This window comes from Argopecten irradians, chromosome 11 (assembly GCF_041381155.1).
Source record: "Argopecten irradians isolate NY chromosome 11, Ai_NY, whole genome shotgun sequence".
NCBI lineage: Eukaryota > Metazoa > Mollusca > Bivalvia > Pectinida > Pectinidae > Argopecten > Argopecten irradians.
In genome coordinates, this window is record NC_091144.1 from 26,211,088 (window position 1) to 26,223,653 (window position 12,566).

Consider the following 12,566-nt stretch of genomic DNA (forward strand, 5'->3'; position numbering starts at 1 on the left):
GGGAACGTTTTCTGTAAGGACTGTCTCGTGCCATATGGAAGAGTTAAAATTGAATAGATAAATTTTCAAAGCAGTATGGACCAGGCTATTTATCATTTTAAAAGATATAGTATACTTCCATTGATGGAATTTAAAGCAAGAGACCTGTCAGAGAACGAGGATCTTTATACTGAAGTTTATATCAATATTACAAAATATTTCCATGTTCTCACCATGTTAGGTGAATGGGGGAATAAACAGTTACCCATACTTGTCCGATACTCCTCCACACAGATCTGTTCTTTTCTTTCTTGTCTGGCTTTAATATATAAAGGAGAGGGCATTTGTCCCTGAGACATTTTAAGGTTTTTGAATAAATGTGATTATTTGTCGCTGTATCTATATTCACTTAAAGTATTACCTAATCCACCAGACATTCATGCACTGACTTACACCATGTCTTACTAGTGTACATATCATTGGCTGTAGTGGTTTTCTTTGGCAAATAAAATGTAATTAACGTCAGGAAACAAATCACATGACTTTTGGATGATTCAAGTAAGGTGGCTATTCATTGCTGGAAATTGTATACCTCCTCCAAAACGAATTTAAGTTTAGGGGGGCTGGGGGACAACTTTGTCAGGCGAACTCCTCCTAACCTAACTACTTGACAGATTTTGATCAAATTTGGTACACAGAACCCTGACATAAAAGTGGAGTTGAGTAAACTATATAGGGTTCTGTAATGTTACCTATTAATGGAGTTATTACTAAATTTGTGCAACGGGGGATATAAGTTGTCCACTCTGGCGACAGTTCTAGTTTGTTTTTACTTTGAAATCCTTCTGAATTCTGGTTCTTATAGTGATGTGATATAGTGTATCTTTATAAGATTTCTTTGATAAAATCTCACATGAAATGATCACTCATTTAACATCCTTTCGATATGACATTTATATAAACACTTTTTCTCCCAATGTCTATAAAAATAGTCCCATTAATAACAGATTACTTTATATATGGTATATACTTTGTGTATTTCAGTGGAGTCCCGCCACCTTACAGGCCTTGAGAACTGTACTCCGCGAGCCGTAGAACAATTCCCGAAGGGCCTGTTTACTCAGGAGGAACGGTTACACGGAGCAATCATCATCCATGTCCTTGTATCCCTCTACATGTTTCTCGGCTTCGCCTATCTTTGTGATGACTACTTTGTGCCTTCTCTTGAAATCATCTGTGATAGTAAGTTGTTTGTTTGTTTGATTAAGTTAACGTCCTATTAACAGACGTGGTCAGGTGAGGACGGCGTCAGGTAATGTATTTGGTGTGTTGCGTGTATAAAGTGTGGTTGTGTGTTTTGGAAGAGTGCAGTATAATCATGTTGTGTCTTCTTATAAAGTGGAATTGCCCTTTTTAGGTCATCTGACCAGAAGGGTCAGGATGACCTATGGTCATCATGTTTCACCTGTTATGTGAGTCGTGCACCGTGCGTGAACTTTTCCCATTTTGAACTTCTTCTCCAGTTCTACCAGTACGATTTTGCTGAAACTTGCATGAAATGATCCTGAAATGGTGTTGTTATTTTTCGGGCCAATCCGAAATCCAAGATGGCGGCCACAGTCTCCATCTTGAAAACGTATTTTGAACTTCTTCTCAAGTTCTACCAGATGTTTCTATGCCTTATTACATAATTCAAAGATAGCACGAAATCTGCAACATTGTTCAGAAATATAAAGTATGCTAATCAGACAAACTGTATCAAACGATCAAAGCTATTTTTATGCCTAATTATACCATAGGCGTCTGTCCTCCGGCTTGTATTATTATTCCTTTAATAACAGCTGATATAGAGAGTCTGTTATCATAACAAGTTGTCGATTATGTGATTATGTTAGAGATATTTACTTTACTGCAGGTACCTGTACTCTAACCAATAAATGTTTACAGAGAATAAAACATGTGTAGGTGCTAAACTAGATCATTTCTCTTTAATCATTGGTTATTGCCAAGAACACTGGAAAAACTGAGTTGGTGTTTTATCATGTATCTGGTTATCTAAATGTATTGGGAAGGTCAGACTGTGTAGCATCCCTTAATATGGCTTCATAAATACCACTTACAGGATAAACCTGATATTGTATCTACACATTACTAACTAAATGCAGACTGAGCGAAAAATAGGATTACTGATGGGATTCAAGCAATTAATAACAACTGTGTCTGTTTTGAAATTTTGTCTTTTTTGTTTTGCTTTGAGAGGCTAGCCTATTTCCAGTAATCTCACCCAGCCAGTCTTGTCAGTTAACATCCTTCCAATCTAGTATCCTGTCATTTAACCATCTTTCCCTTACGCCAGTCTTGTAATATTTCAAGTTATCTCCCCTGTCAGTTTAACCATCCTTCCAGTTATCTCCCCTGTGAGTTTAACCATCCTTCCAGTTATCTACCCTGTGAGTTTAACCATCCTTCCAGTTATCTCCCCTGTCAGTTTAACCATCTTTCCAGTTATCTCTACTGTCAGTTAAACCATCCTTCCAGTTATCTCCCCTGTCAGTTTAACCATCTTTCCAGTTATCTCTACTGTCAGTTTAACCATCCTTCCAGTTATCTCCCCTGTCAGTTTAACCATCTTTCCAGTTATCTCTACTGTCAGTTTAACCATCCTTCCAGTTATCTCCCCTGTCAGTTTAACCATCTTTCCAGTTATCTCTACTGTCAGTTTAACCATCCTTCCAGTTATCTCCCCTGTCAGTTTAACCATCCTTCCAGTTATCTCCCCTGTCAGTTTAACCATCCTTCCAGTTATCTCCCCTGTCAGTTTAACCATCCTTCCAGTTATCCCCCTGTCAGTTTAACCATCTTTCCAGTTATCTCTACTGTCAGTTTAACCATCATTCCAGTTATCTCCCCCGTCAATCTTGTTATATTTCTAGATATCTTCCCTATCTGTTTAGCAATCTTTCCAGTTATTTTCCTTGTCCATCTCTCAATATTTCAAGTGTCTATATTATATTCAGTTTAATTGTTTTCAATCGTCATTCAATTTGACCCTTGTTTGCTCCAATATGTTTCTTGTTATATCTGGTTACATTTAACATTTACTATGTAATACTAACTCCTAGTCATCCAGGATATCATTTCCTATTTCAGTTACTTTTCCTACCCTAATCAATATTTCTAATTTTCATTTTGATTTCTTCCTCATTAATGTTAATTCTTTTATTGATCATCTTCATTAATTCATCTGTACTTACAAAGTGTACACCCATCCTTTTTTTACCAAGCCTTGTTATGCTAAATCCCCAGGGTCTCGTTTCTATGTGTTACAGTTCTATATAAACCGTTTCTTTGCCTCCCTTTAGACTCCTCATCTGTCCTGACGACTTCACTAATGACATTCTAAAACGGATACAATAGGCACAGTCATTATTTGTGTTGTGGAGATGGTCACTCATAAAGCAGATACTGGATGTCTCCCACTCAACTTCCTAATGGCTTCAATGCCACTCATCCCAGCCTCTTATTTATACATTCTACCTGTTTATATCAAGAGGGATGAAGCCATTGTGTTTCTTTGTTATTGCTGTTGTCCTCTGAAGAGATTGACATCAAATAAACTAAACATATATGCTATAAAGTTACTTAGATTAGCTGAACACTCTAAACACCATTACTGTTCATTGCATGATCAGGCCGACTTTAATCCAGTATGGTATTGGTCATATTTTAAGTTGTCATCAATTTGATTGATTTCAATTTGATTATTTGCAGATCTTTATTATAAATGCTAGAACATCTTGCTATTATCTGTCTGGCTGCATGATTGATTGTTGCAACACTGACAGACATTAAAAAATACAGATGACCAGCTTATAGATCGATGATATCGGGCAGATTGTCTGCAAATAAGACACGTACCACACCAATTTTAGGCTTCTTTAGGTGGGGTGAGGTGCAATATGGTATAATCTGTATTACCAGTGCTTGATTTGTAAATTTGATTCAGATCATTCTGCCTTTGATGTGTTAGACAATCTCAACAGACAGGACTGGTGGGTGTTTTTGAGATTTATTCAGGTAGTAGGTCTACTTCCTAAATAAATCTCAAAAACACCGGCTGTTGAGATTGTGTCTACTGAATCATAGATTTCCCTGGCAGAGGAACCATTTACCCAGCTACCAAACAACGACAGTGGTGGCTCTACTTCTTGGATATATGCATTAATATTGTTACAAAACTTATACATTGTCACCTTCATTAGACAAATCACCAGGCACCATAAGTACACAAAGATGTAAAAGTGTAGAAGTTGTCTTCGAAATGAAAGTTGAAGATTAATGTTTCATTTTTGGTACTGCTGAATGTACAACATATTTTATATAGCATTGTAATGACTTGATTCCGCTGCTCTTTGTCTAATATATATTTATATAAGTGCTACACTCTATGTGCCCCTTTGTCTCGATTTAATGCTGGCCCACTGCGGCATATCCAGACAAAATGCCATTGATATATGTCAAAAAAGGTGGAATTAGAAGAAATAAAAAAAAATTAAAAGCATAAATACAGAACCAAGCCATAATTGACGGATCGACAGCTGTCAATCAAACCGTACATGACCTTGTTACCAAGGACAAAGGTGAGCTTATGCCATGCCATGGCCTCTGGCATCCGGCACCCGTCCATCCGTCAACAATCCACTTCTTCTCCAGGCTGACCCCCTGGGGCCTGAAGGGCGGGGTCAAAATGGGTCAAATTGGCCATTTCCATATAAATAACTTCTTCTCTGAAACTTAGCATGTGATAGCACTCATGCAATGGTAGCATCCTTCTAGGATGGGGATTTCCAAATCGTGCACATGATGGTGCTGACCCCACCCCCCACCCCCCCCCACCCCCCTCAAAAAAAAAAAGTTAAAAAAAAAAACACCAGGTGAGTCATACAGGCCCTCTGGGCCTCTTGTATTTTGTATTTTACAATGTTATTGAATATATTGCGATATTGAATGAAACCATGTGCGTTTGTGAGCATGAGGCTTGACTTCATACTGGCTGGCGATTAGCTATTTTTTCAATACAAAGCTTAGTAGAAAACAGGAATACTATAAATAAAACAGATTTTCTACAAAGAATCAGGGATTCAGAACCACATGCTCTATAAGGGGAAGCTCAATACTGCTAATTGTCTACTTTTCATGAAAATACAATTTTGTTTATTTAGTCATAGTGACAGCTATATATTGTAACTTCAATTAGAGAAGATGTTTGCAAGAGGTGCATGTGCTGGACTTTCGTGAATTCACAATTCAAATAAATTCGCAAAAGTTTATCTCTATGAACTTATATCTGCATCATTAATATTTTGGAATTTTTGGAACCTTCCAGTCATTGTTTTAAAATTTTGAATGTTAATCTTCACAAACTTGTATTGAAATTGAAATCACGAAATTAAGTAGCCACGAAAAAAGAAAATTGTTATACAGTATGTGAAGTATGGGAGAAAAGTAGTGGTGGTGGTTTGTGCTGTCTATTCTAGAACAAATCTGATATATAACTTACAATATAGAGTTACTCATTCCATATAATGTCTATATGATTTTAGCTTTTAGTAAATTATCTATATCATCATTAATTTCATGAATTGTTTATGTTGTAGCTTTACACATCCAGTCTGATGTTGCTGGGGCAACCTTCATGGCGGCTGGCAGCTCCGCCCCTGAACTGGCCACCGCAATTATTGCTGTTTTCATTGCTAAGGTTAGTACATTCTGAATATTTTCATCACTATGACTACTTTTTTTTGCCACACAAAACATGTGGGGGATGTTGATTTGGGCTCTGTCTGTCCATGTGTCCATCAAACCGTTGGAAATGCTTTTCCGGGCTGTACCGCCAGAACCATTGAATTGGAGATGACATTATGCCTTATAATTCATTATCCTTATAGCACTAAACAGGATGTAAAACTAATAATCCTTATAGCACTAAACAGGATGTAAAACTAAAAACAAAATCCATGCACCTTTGGGTTGTGGATCAAAAAACCTACATAAGGCAGTTGCCATATACTGGCCATAGGTTGGTGGTTTTTTTCCAGGTACTAAAGTAAATTTAACCTGCCCTATAAATGACCTTGGCTGTTGATGTGCCATAAAACAAACAAACATACAATAATTTTAAACTATCTACAGCTTGTCTCTATGGTAACTACGTCAAACATAATCGTCCTGTTGTCATGTACTATTAGATCTTTTATCATCAGTAATTATGTAACTTTCCCATGTATCCTAAGCTCAGTCTGTGTCCTGTTGTCTCTGAATTATGTAGCAAGTATTATGTGATATTTTCCTGGATTTGAACACCTGTAGGAATTATGTAATTTATCCATCCTTGTTTTTCAAATCATCATTGAAACTGATGATAAAATTATGTTCATAGCATGAGATCCAAAATGCTTTTAACAATAAACAAACATGTTGATACCCCTGCCATAAGATTGAAGGATATCAGTGTTAACTATGATGTCCATTATTTCTGTCACATCACGTCCTACCATTTCGCCAGCTTTCCCAAAGCATCTTCTCCCATCCCAATTCTATGTTCAGGCTGGAGATTTTCATCAGTTGATTGCATGTTTGATTATCAAGTTAAACCGATATATGTAGATATTCAAAACAGTCTCAAATTCATTTCCAACCAATGATGCATATATACAATTAATTTTTGGCATGAATAACAAGTATTTGCATTTCATTTCAGCAATTGAAATATATTCTGATGAGAAATATTAAGAAATAATTTGTCTCCATGGTTACAGGATGACATCGGACTGGGAACAGTTGTGGGATCAGCCGTGTATAATGTGATGTTTGTCATCAGTGTATGTGCACTACTGGCTGGTATGGTAAGTATGACATCATTAAAGTGATGTCATCATTATTCATATACCTTGAATATGTGATGTCATCATTATTTGTATACCTTAATGATGTAACCATTACTTATACCACCATTATTTTTTTACTTTATCATTTCATTCATATTTGTTTAGAATATATGATATAATTGTTTTATCTGAACATTGGTTTTTTTTTCATGATACCAAAGCAATGTGAGTAAAGTACGTTATGATTATCAGTCAATTAGTCCAACCTTCAGGTACGCAATTGTGATTTCACAAAAACCACTTCAAAATATGTCATAACAATCACCGGAAGGTGGGACTAATCGACAGTAAATTGAACTTTGATTACCCATGTTGATTTGGTATCTCAAAACCAACATATTATATGAGTTCCTTCTGAATTGGTTTTTATCCAAGTTCCCTATAATCAGTACATTTAATCACATTCAGTACAAACTGCACCATAATTCAAATCCTTCACTTGTTTTAATTTAATCACCCCTGAAGATACAAATGAACTCTTGTAATTCTAAGACTGGCAGAGTGCATTATGAAGTTTCAGGGGTAAAGAGTCAATTAGCGAAAAATGTACTAAGGCCAAAAAAAATATATGTTTGTTAAGGGTTACATCGGCAAAATAAATAGGGTAGGTAGGTCGGGATATATTTTTAGTGTCTTTCACTCTAAAGTAATGGCCGGAACTGGAGTCTGAGATCAATTAAATCCTGACTTTTGATTATTTTTTTTGGTCCAAAGGACCGAGGTGAGCTGATGGGATACCGCAGCGTCCGGCTTCCGGCGTCCGGCGTCCTTCGTCCGGCGTCTGGCGTCCGTCGTCCGTCAACAATCGACTTCTTCTCCATAACCGCTGGTCGGATTTCAACAAAATTTGACTGGTAGCATCCTTATGGGCTACTAACTAAAAATTGTACAAATGATGGGGCTGACCCCCCGGGGGCCTGAGGGGCAGGGCCAAAAGGGGTCAATTTGGCTATTTCCATATAAACGACTTCTTCTCTGAAACCAAGCATGGGATAGCACCCATAATGCAAAGGTAGCATCCTTATAGGGTGGGGATTCAAAATTGTACAAATGATGGGGCTGACTCCCCGGGGGCCTGAGGGGCGGGGTCAAATTGGGTCAATTTGGCTATTTCCATATAAACGACTTCTTCTCTGAAACTAAGCATGAGATAGCACTCATAATGCAATTGTAGTATCGTTATAGGGTGGGGATTCAAAATTGTACAAATGATGGGGCTGACCCCCGGGGGGCCTGAGGGGCGGGGTCAAAAGGGGTCAGTTTGGCTATTTCCATATAAACGACTTCTTTCTCTGAAACCAAGCATGGGATAGCACCCAAAATGCAATGGTAGCATCCTTATAGGGTGGGGATTCAAAATTGTACAAATAATGGGGCTGACCCCCCGGGGCCTGAGGGGCGGGGTCAAAAGGGGCCAATTTGGCTATTTCCATATAAACGACTTCTTCTCTGAAACTAAGCATGGTATAGCACCCATAATGCAATGGTAGCATCCTTATAGGGTGGGGATTCAAAATTGTACAAATGATGGGGCTGACCCCCCGGGGTCTGAGGGGCGGGGTCAAAAGGGGCCAATTTGGCTATTTCCATATAAACGACTTCTTCTCTGAAACTAAGCATGGTATAGCACCCATAATGCAATGGTAGCATCCTTGTAGGCTGGGGATTCCAAATTGAGCAAATGATAGGGCCTGAGGGGCGGGGTCAAAAATTTCCATATAAATGACTTTTTTCTCCGCAACTTAACATGGGATTGTGCTCATAATGCAATGGTTACATCCTTATAGGGTTTGGATTCAAAATTTTGCAAATGATGGGGCTGACCCCCCGGGGGCCTGAAGGGTGGGGTCAAAAGGGGTCAATTTAGCTATTTCCATATAAACGACTTCTTCTTCACTAAGAATGGAAGAGCACTTATAATGCAATAGCATCCTTATAGGGTTGGGATTTGAAATTGTACAAATGATAGGGCTGATCCCCGGGGCCTTAAACGGTAATAGATGCGAGGTCAAAAAGGTCAATTAGGCTACTATTTTCATATAAATTACTTTGTCTCTGAACCTATGTATTGGATATCATATTTGTATGGTATCAATAGCATCATTGTATGGTTGTGATTCAAAATTCAACTTTGGGAGTCAATTTCGCTTATTTTTTCTAATTGTCAGAGTCTTAGTGATAATTACTAACAAAAAACCAGGTGAGCGATACAGGCCCTCTGGGCCTTTTGATTATTTTTTTTTTTTATTTTTTGTTGAAGAGTGGAATGAAAATTAGGGTCTGGGGTAAAAAATTAGGATCGGTCAGGTAACCCTAAACAGACATATTTTTGTTTTTTTTGGCCCTATCAATGTTGTATTGTGTCTTATTTTGTAGGTTGTATACCTGAACTGGTGGCCATTAATACGAGATTGTGTTTTCTATTCGTTAAGTGTCGGTGCCCTGGCACTTGTGATATTGGATGAAAACATATACTGGTGATTATGTCATTTCGCATTTTATTTTTTTATACAGTAAAACATAATTATAATGAACATCATAGTTGGTTATGTGCATAATACAAACATATTATGGGATCTTTTCAGGGTGATAAAAATACTAATTCATTGATTTTTTTAATTGATTTACGTCCCTTACTGTATGATTTACCTCCCTTACTGTATGATTTACCTCCCTTACTGTATGATTTACCTCCCTTACTGTATGATTTACCTCCCTTACTGTATTATTTTAAATTTATTTACCTCCCTTACTGTATTATTTACCTCCCTTACTGTATGATTTACCTCCCTTACTGTATGATTTACCTCCCTTACTGTATGATTTACCTCCCTTACTGTATTATTTTAAATTTATTTACCTCCCTTACTGTATTATTTACCTCCCTTACTGAATGATTTACTTCCCTTACTGTATGATTTACCTCCCTTACTGTATGATTTACCTCCCTTACTGTATTATTTACATCCCTTGCTGTATTATTTACCTCCCTTACTGTATGATTTACCTCCCTTACTGTATGATTTACCTCCCTTACTGTATTATTTTAAATTTATTTACCTCCCTTACTGTATTATTTACCTCCCTTACTGAATGATTTACCTCCCTTACTGTATGATTTACCTCCCTTACTGTATGATTTACCTCCCTTACTGTATGATTTACCTCTCTTACTGTATTATTTTAAATTTATTTACCTCCCTTACTGTATTATTTACCTCCCTTACTGAATGATTTACTTCCCTTACTGTATGATTTACATCCCTTACTGTATGATTTACCTCCCTTACTATATTATTTACATCCCTTGCTGTATTATTTACATCCCTTACTGTATGATTTACATCCCTTACTGTATGATTTACATCCCTTACTGTATGATTTACATCCCTTACTGTATGATTTACATCCCTTACTGTATGATTTACTTCCCTTACTATATGATTTACATCCCTTACTGTATGATTTACTTCCCTTGCTGTATTATTTACATCCCTTACTGTATGATTTACCTCCGTTACTGTATGATTTACCTCCCTTACTATATTATTTACATCCCTTGCTGTATTATTTACATCCCTTACTGTATGATTTACATCCCTTACTGTATGATTTACTTCCCTTACTGTATGATTTACATCCCTTACTGTATGATTTACTTCCCTTGCTGTATTATTTACATCCCTTACTGTATTATTTACCTCCCTTACTGAATGATTTACTTCCCTTACTGTATGATTTACATCCCTTACTGTATTATTTACCTCCCTTACTGTATGATTTACCTCCCTTACTGTATGATTTACCTCCCTTACTGTATGATTTACCTCCCTTACTGTATGATTTACCTCCCTTACTGTATGATTTACCTCCCTTACTGTATGATTTACCTCCCTTACTGTATGATTTACCTCCCCTTACTATATTATTTACATCCCTTACTGAATGATTTACCTCCCTTACTGAATGATTTACTTCCCTTACTGTATTATTTACATCCCTTACTGTATGATTTACCTCCCTTACTGTATTATTTACCTCCCTTACTGAATGATTTACCTCCCTTACTGAATGATTTACTTCCCTTGCTGTATTATTTACATCCCTTACTGTATTATTTACCTCCCTTACTGAATGATTTACTTCCCTTACTGTATTATTTACATCCCTTACTGTATTATTTACCTCCCTTACTGAATGATTTACCTCCCTTACTGAATGATTTACTTCCCTTACTGTATTATTTACATCCCTTACTGTATGATTTACCTCCCTTACTATATTATTTACATCCCTTGCTGTATTATTTACCTCCCTTACTATATTATTTACGTCCCTTACTGTATTATTTACATCCCTTACTGTATGATTTACATCCCTTACTGTATGATTTTCCATCTGTTACTGTATGATGTACCTCCCTTACTGTATGATTTACCTCCCTTACTGTATGATTTACCTCCCTTACTGTATTATTTACATCCCTTACTGTATGATTTACATCCGTTACTGTATGATGTACCTCCCCAATTGTATGACTTACCTCCCCTACTATATGATTTACCTCCCCTACTGTATGATTTACCTCCCTTACTGTATGATTACCTCCCTTACTGTATGATTTACCTCTGTTTCTGTATGATTTACCTCCCCTATTGTATGATTTACCTCCCATACTGTATGATTTACCTCTCTTACTGTATGATTTACTTCCCTTACTGTATGATTTACCTCCCATACTGTATGACTTACCTCTCTTACTGTATGATTTACCTCCCTTACTGTATGATTTATCTCCCCTTATACTACCAATGAGCCTGCCCAACATGATGCAATTCATATAATGCAAGATTTTTTCTTTCTTAATCGTGCATATTCAACCTATAGTTTTCTTTAAAATTTACTGCTCGATATAAAGTTGTCAATAAAAATTTTTTTTTTTAATTTTGCTAAATTTGTGAAATTTCATATCTCACAAATTGAGCAACATCATGGTTTTACTTATCAGAGCCTGTAGTGCGAACGACATTTTCCAAGGCGATAGAGGGATTGATGAAAATAAGCCCTTGCGAAAATGTTCAGAACAGTAAATCACAAAATTTTACATCCTCGAAATTTAATAGCTAAAGAATACCTTCTACCATTATATATTTTTCGATATCAATTTTCTGAAAATCTCTTCTTTGGGAGGAGGGGAGTTGTTGGAATGGAGATAAGGAGACTTTGAGGAATCTCTTTGACAACCAAACTAGTTGATCAATTTATATTCTGAATAATATTCTTGTTCAGCATCTTTTAATTTAAAAGATTTTTGGTTGTCCTTTAAGTAAACAAATGATATCTGATTGTAATGTTTCAGGTACGAGGCCCTAGGACTGGTGCTTTTCTATATGGTTTATATAGTGATAATGTACTACAACAGTAAAATAGAAGCCTGGCTGGTACCAAAAGTAAAATGTTGTGGTCTGGTCACAACTGGCCAGAAGGAATCCGAGAGAGTTGTACTCTACGATAAGTTACGGGACGCTAATAGTAATGGTGCTGTGATAATGAATGCTAATAGTGTGTCCGAGTCTTTATCAGGTAAATATTGGTATGGAAGTTTATCATCAGATTGAATTCAGTAAATGAATGAATATG

The 12,566-nt window shown here is 36.6% G+C and overlaps 1 protein-coding gene across 1 annotated transcript in view; it reads left to right on the plus strand.

Moving 5' to 3' along the window:
• Positions 1 to 12,566, plus strand: part of LOC138335131 (probable sodium/potassium/calcium exchanger CG1090) — a 73,449-nt gene that overhangs the window by 43,869 nt on the left and 17,014 nt on the right. The window contains exons 2-6 of the mRNA XM_069284069.1: positions 1,024 to 1,221; positions 5,637 to 5,737; positions 6,798 to 6,884; positions 9,303 to 9,403; positions 12,286 to 12,509. Coding sequence (XP_069140170.1) covers positions 1,024 to 1,221; positions 5,637 to 5,737; positions 6,798 to 6,884; positions 9,303 to 9,403; positions 12,286 to 12,509 — 711 coding nt within the window. The remainder of the gene's footprint in view (positions 1 to 1,023; positions 1,222 to 5,636; positions 5,738 to 6,797; positions 6,885 to 9,302; positions 9,404 to 12,285; positions 12,510 to 12,566) is intronic.